At 34.4% G+C, this 7,091-nt stretch overlaps 1 protein-coding gene across 1 annotated transcript; it reads right to left on the bottom strand.

Moving 5' to 3' along the window:
- Positions 1-474: 474 nt before the first annotated feature.
- LOC134227656 (uncharacterized) lies at positions 475-1,574 on the bottom strand. The gene is given in 3 exon segments (XM_062709307.1): positions 475-899; positions 901-1,335; positions 1,407-1,574. Coding segments are annotated over 3 exon segments (903 nt in total). The 5' UTR covers positions 1,516-1,574; the 3' UTR covers positions 475-540.
- Between the last annotated feature and the right edge of the window lie 5,517 nt (positions 1,575-7,091).

Raw genomic sequence — 7,091 nt, 5'->3', positions numbered from 1 at the left:
TTTTTTTTAAATTTTTGTGCTTGAAAAAAAAACCACGTGGTCAAAGGGGGGGGGGAGGGGGGGTCTGCCAAATGACCACGATAGACCACATGGGGGGAGGGGGGGGTTGAAAATCTTCAAAAATATGACCACGTGGTTTCTGGATGGTCCCCAATTAGTTTGACAGATAAATCTTCGGAAGACAGTTCGGTTCGGAGGTTGCAATGGTGTTGAAAATCGTGTGACTTATGCCTTTCCCACCCAAAATCAAAAGGATGGAACCAACTTTGAGAATTTGGAGTACAAATAGTTAAACTATAGATAGTTTTAAATAGTTTAACTATTTGTACTCCAAATTGATTATATCCGAAGTTTAAAGGAACCATAAAGATGTGCCAAATATTGCTTTTTGGTTTACAAGAAAAAGTTTGCAAACCACTGCTTTAAGGTTATTGGACTGTACTGTCTCGGCGAAACAAAATTAAACTTGAGACATTTTGCGACCATGGAAGCCACTTTATTTAACAAAACCACTCTATAAAAAAGACAAATAAAAACAATCTACCCCTTAACGGCAAATAACTTCGCCGTGCCTTCGAATACCATCTGCTCCCCTTGACTGCATTCATACGAGATTTGCACAATCTTCCTCAGCCCATCCACCTTCACGCGAAAGTGTACCTCCTCGTCTATTCGGCATCGATTGGGAAACTTGAATTCTTGGGACGTCACCACATAGCCCGGAAAGTTGCTTCCTATAATTCCCGCCGTTGTAGCATTCAGTAAGGCACCATTCACGAAACTCTGCTGCTCCCACTTATGGATTGGATTGCTATCACCGGTGAACTCCGCGAACTTTTCCAAATCTTCCTGCCGGAAAACCCTCGTCAAAGTGAAAATCTGTCCCGTAGAGAAGCTACTGCTCAGAAACCTTCGGATCGGAAACAGCATTGTCTTGATTGTCTTCGAGGAATAGCGTTGCTAAATTGGAGACTGTTTTGTTCGGTGCTCGTTTCAACTTTAGTAAAATTCCATGGAAAGCCACATCCAGAGGGTCTTTGTCCAAATAAATCAACGTCGTAAGAAGATGCTTCACTAGTTCGTCCCTTGTCATATACCTTGCGATTAAAGCCCGGATTTGCTTCACAGTTCCACCGCGCCTCAAGAACTCTGCCACCTGCTCATCTAGGCAAATGTTGCAAATTCCTGCCGCGGAGTGTAACAATAAAGCCGAATCTGCCGAACTGTTTAGTATCTCAATGAACAGTTCGTGAGCTTTAGCGCGTTTTAGGTGATTCCAGTTGATAGGATCGTAAGCGAAATTCGCTAAGTTGGCAGTTACTTGTTGCTGAGCTTCTAAAATGACAAAATAAGATTGATCTCTTGTTGAGTTGTGGTTGCGTTTCCGCGGTTTCGACAGATCTTACCTAGATTCAATGTTTCGTAATACTCGTCCACCAGAAGCGCGATGTATTCTTGCCGATCAATGCCGTCTTTCGGTGTGCGACGCTTTAGCTGTTCATGGTTGGTAAACATCATAACACGATGTATTGACTACTCAAACGCTGACTCTTGATTAGAATACGATAGAAGCAGAGAAACTCTCTCGCATGCGGGTAGAAAGATGTTTTTGTTTTGCTTTCAGTGAAGATGGCAGTTGCGCACAGATGCTCTCAAAAATAAGCGTACGCCATGAATTGAATGAAAACATATTACTCTGAATAACAAACTTAAAGATGCAAGATATAGGCCGTATAGGCTATAGTCTTGAAAAATTCAATTTTCAATGGAACATAAGGCCGATACAAATATTTAAAAACAATTATGTTCCCCCCCTCGTTTTTTTCGCCCAAAAAAAATATTTTGAGGGGGCAACAAAAAAAATTCGGGCAATTCTGAGGATTTTCAAAACATTCTTTAACAAATACGAGGAGTTTTATTGATTTTTTCCATTTTAATATTTATTTTTTATTGTCCCTCCCCCCCCCTTGACCTTTCGGAGACCAGTATAGGACATAATTTAAATTAAATATTTGTAACGGCCTAATTTGTTCTTATTTTTAATTTGGTTCAAAAGTTCTTTTCATCCTACACTTACGTTCTTCTTCTTCTTCTTCTTCTTATTGGCATTACATCCCCGCACTGGGACAGAGCCGCCTCGCAGCTTAGTGTTCATTAAGCACTTCCACAGTTATTAACTGCGAGGCTTCTAAGCCAAGCTACCATTTTTGCATTCGTATATCATGAGGCTAACACGATGATACGTTTATGCCCAGGGAAGTCGAGACAATTTTTAAGCCGAAAATTTCCTAGACTGGCACCGGGAATCGAACCCAGCCACCCTCAGCATGGTCTTGCTTTGTAGCCGCGCGTCTTACCTCACTGCTAAGGAGGGCCCCTCCTACACTTACGTACAAATACTATATTTTCATCAAAATATGGCTCATGTTGGGGTTGCGAACAAAGGCGTATGATTGCCAATCCGGGGATGGCGAGTTCGATTATCGGTCCGGTCTAGGATGTTTTCGGGTTGGAAACTTCCTCGACACCCTGGGCATAGTGTATCCATTGTAGTTGACTTGTGTAGACTTCTGATTATCTACATTGTACATATATTTATTTAATTGTTAATGATAATAGAAAAAATCTATAATTGATTCCGGAAAAGGTACTATTTTTTAAGGATAGCTCCTTGTGGGCGGACAGACGTCAGAACAAGGAAATAACTCCGGAAACGTGATATAACGCGAATTAAACGATTACAACTGCGGACCACTTTAAAAACGTGTTACTTCATTTCGCAGACCAAGTGTTGTATTTATTTATTATTTATTTTTATTTTTAACAAAAAATTTGGAAAAGGGAAAAACCCCTTTGAGTGAATTCTTTAAGAATTACTTCTCAAAAAGGCACAAAACCTCTTCATCTTTTCAAATAACGTTACAAAATAAAATTTAAAATTAAAGGCTCATGCGGCGTAAATCCATTGAGGAGCCAGGTACTTCAAGCGAAAATATCACGATGATGATCATGCTTCACTTACAAACTGAAACGAAAGGGAAAGAAAACAAAAAAAAGATCAGAATCAAACGAAATAAGAAATATCATTTAGAAAACGAAACAGTAATTTCAACATAGGAAGATATTTTCTTCCTAAAATATCACGAACTGATGATGGTAACTGGTTATCTAATTTTAAAATATCTACAAAAAAATTATTTCTAGGAGAAACGTAATTAGAACAATGGAAAACTATATGATCGATATCCTCATAAGATTGACCACACTCACATAAATTAGAGTCTTTGATATTTATTCTATATAAATGGCTATTACAAATATAATGATTCGATATTAACCTAGAAAAGGACAAATAAAATTTCTACTAATTGATAATTTAGAAAACCATGGATTTTTATCAACTATTGGTAAAATAGAATGACACCAACGACCTTTATCACTCGAGTCCCAAGACAATTGCCAAGTATTTTTAGAATATTGTTTTAGTTTAACAAAACATTCAGAAAATGATATATTGCGATTAAAAACAACACCACAACGCACACCCAATTTAGCTAAACTATCTGCCTGTTCATTGCCGTAAATTTTACAATGAGCAGGAACCCAAACCAGTTTAATAATGAAACCTTGTAAATGTAATTTAAACAACAATTCTTTTATCATTAAAACTATATGGTGAGTTTTAGATTTAAAACTATTAGACTCAATTGCTTTAAGACAACTTAAACTATCAGAACATATTACAAAAAAATCTGGAGAACATTTCTGAATTAAAATACATGTAAAAAATATAGCAGTTAATTCCGCAATAAATATAGAACAAGGAGCTTGAAGTTTGTAATAATGAGCTGAAAAATGATTATAAACACCAAAACCTGCAACATCTTGAGTTCCGATCCATCCGAAAAGTAAAATTTATTGAAATCTAGTCCAATAAATTTACGCTGAAAGAAAATATTTGCAAAGCGTGAATACTCATGATAAGTTAATTGCTTCATCTCTTCATATAACGTCAAATCAATCAAAGGATGAAATGAATGTACTTCCATGCTATAATTATAAAATCCAAGTGAGAGGTTTGAACTTAAATTTTGAGAAATACTGTAATGAAATGAATCCAATATTCTACAAGTTGGGTTAATTTCAGATAATAATTTTAAAATATTTATTATATTATGATTTTTGGAAACACAATTTAATAAATATTTACAATTTAGTTCGCGAAATCGAATATTAAGAGGTTCAATCCCAGCCAATATCTCAATAGATTTGGTATGAGTAGAATTCATCAATTTCAAACAAATACGTAATAGACCTCTTCATGTTTTCAAAAAGTATCAAAAATTCAATCGGTCAGCCCAGCATCACAATTCGTATGCTAAAATAAGTCTCCTGTCAAATTTTCAGCTAATTCGGATAAAATTTCGAGGTGGCTCAAGTCGATTTAGTGTTTTTGGGCTATTTTAAATTTTGGAAAAAATCTAACAAGAGATATAAACGTCGAAAACTATCGCAACAACCTCTATACGGAAGCTTTTGGTGTGCTCTACAAGTCTTGTGAACATTGCGATTCGTTCCGTTCACGTTTTGTCCATGTTAAAGTGATTTTCAAGCTTTTAAGTGCATAAAAATACTGTTTCCCCCAAAAGTCGTTGTTCTACAAAATTCTTGAGTTTATGACAAATGATTGTTAATTTATTATATAATTATTCCTCTTTCTACCCTGGAAATTTTAGTAATATAATTGCCTATGTGCGATTTACCGTTGAATTCTTAAAAATCAGAAGCTGAACATTTGTAATAAATTTGCACGTTAGGATTTCTTCAAGCAAGTTGTTCGAATAAAACATAAATTAAATCATATGATATTTGATGCTTACAACAAACGACTTCCAAATTTTGTTAAATTCATCATATGTCTACATGATTTTAACATTGAGTGCATTGTAGTAACAAGTGAAATCGAAGCTTCTTTGTTTGAACAACTTGTTTGAAGAAATCTCAGCGTGCAAATTTATGACAAATGTTCAGCTTCTGATTTTTAAGAATTTAACGGTAAATCGCACATGGGCAATTATATTACTCAAATTTTCAGGGAAAAAAGAGGAACTATAATATAAGAAATTACCAATCATTTGTCATAAACTCAAGAATTTTGTAGAACAACGACTTTTGGGGAAACAGTGTTTTAATGCACTTTTAAGCTTGAAAATCACTTTAACATGGACAAAACGTGAACGGAACGAATCGCAATGTTCACAAGACTTGTAGAGCACACCTAAAGCTTCCGTATAGAGGTTGTTGCGATAGTTTTCGACGTTTATATCTCTTGTTAGATTTTTTCCAAAATTGAAAATAGCCCAAAAACACTAAATCGACTTGAGCCACCTCGAAATTTTATCCGAATTAGCTGAAAACTTGTCAGGAGACTTATTTTAGTATAAGAATTGTGATTCTTGGCTGACCGGTTGAATTTTTGATACTTTTTGAAAACATGAAGAGGTTTAATACGTAAGCACCGAAATTGAATTTTTTCTAGCTTAGCAAAATGTGTTGGAAAAGCACTTCCAAAAGAAAAACATCCATATTCAAGGACTGAGCGAATGGTTGTTTTATAAAGCGTAATTAAATCAGATGGATGAGCACCCACCATGTTCCTGTTATAGATTTAAGAAAATTAATACGCTTGGAACAGGTTTTATGAATATATGAAATATGTGTTTTCCATTGCAATTTTGAATCGAACCATATCCCTAGATATTTATAATCTGAAACTTGTTCAATTTTCAAACCATTAAGAAATAAATCAATTTTGTTGGAAGAATGTTTACGTGAAAATGTAATAAATTTAGTTTTTGAAGATGAACAATTAAAACCATTCTCATGCGCCCAAAGATCAATATTATCTAGAGCAGATTGCATAAAATGACGAATTATTTCCCTATTTTTGCCACTGATAGCAATAACATTATCATCAGCAAATTGGTAAAATATACAACCATTAGGAATGATAGACATCATATCGCTTGTGAATAAGTTATATAAAAATGGACTCAAGCACGAACCTTGAGGTAGTCCAAAATAACTACACAGGATTTTGTTTTTACACGATTTTTTTTCGCTCGTATTTTTGATCGTGTGACTTCAATTTACCACCAAACTCTTCGCAACATGTTTCAAAAAATCCAGAATAAATCGAAGAAAAATCACATGATAATTGAAATGCGTTAAACATTTAGGATGAGCGGAAAATTGAGAAAATGTAAATCGCGTAAAAACAAAATCCAGTGTATAACGAATTAATTTAGAAGAACCATTATGAAAAAAGTTCATAATTTTGAATGAAAATAGATTGCATAAAAAATTAGATATTAAATTTGGAATTTTATAGCTATTCATTTTAGAGAATAACAAATCAGGAAGAACAGAATCATAAGCACCGGAAACATCGAGGAAAGTAGAAACAACATCTTGCTTCATATTGAAAGAAAGCTGAATTTGTGAGGCCAACAAAGCAGTACAATCACGAGTACCACAGCCTTTTCTAAACCCAAATTGAGAAGAGGAGAAAATTTTATTTTTTACAGCCCACAACTCAAGACGATTAAGTATCATTCTTTCCATTAATTTTCGAAGACATGATAATAAGCTAATAGGTCTACGACTATCAACTAATGAAGGATCTTTACCAGGTTTGAGTATATTTATAACCTTAATTAAACGCCATTCTGAAGGTATAATGTTTAAAAACAAAACGGAATTATATAAAGAAAATAAATAATCTTTGCCATCAATTGGTAAATTAAGTAAAACAATAAATTTTATATTATCTATACCAGGAGAAGTATTCTTTGTAAGAGACAATGCCAAATCTATTTCTTCCAAGGAAAATGGACTATATAGATCGGGGAAATAATTTATGCTTTTATTATTTTTGAATTTTATTAACTGGGGAACAAAATCAGGACAAATTTTAGAAGCAAATTTTTCTATCCATTCATCAAAATATTCTAAAGCAACCGGAGTGGGGCTCATAATTTCTTAAATTCCTGGCTACTGACCATAAAGTAGCCAATGATGTATCTCTATCA

The sequence above is a fragment of the Armigeres subalbatus genome, chromosome 3 (assembly GCF_024139115.2).
Source record: "Armigeres subalbatus isolate Guangzhou_Male chromosome 3, GZ_Asu_2, whole genome shotgun sequence".
Classification (NCBI taxonomy): domain Eukaryota; kingdom Metazoa; phylum Arthropoda; class Insecta; order Diptera; family Culicidae; genus Armigeres; species Armigeres subalbatus.
The sequence above is the reverse complement of the archived record's forward strand: the minus strand, read 5'-3'. Positions and strand labels throughout refer to the sequence as shown.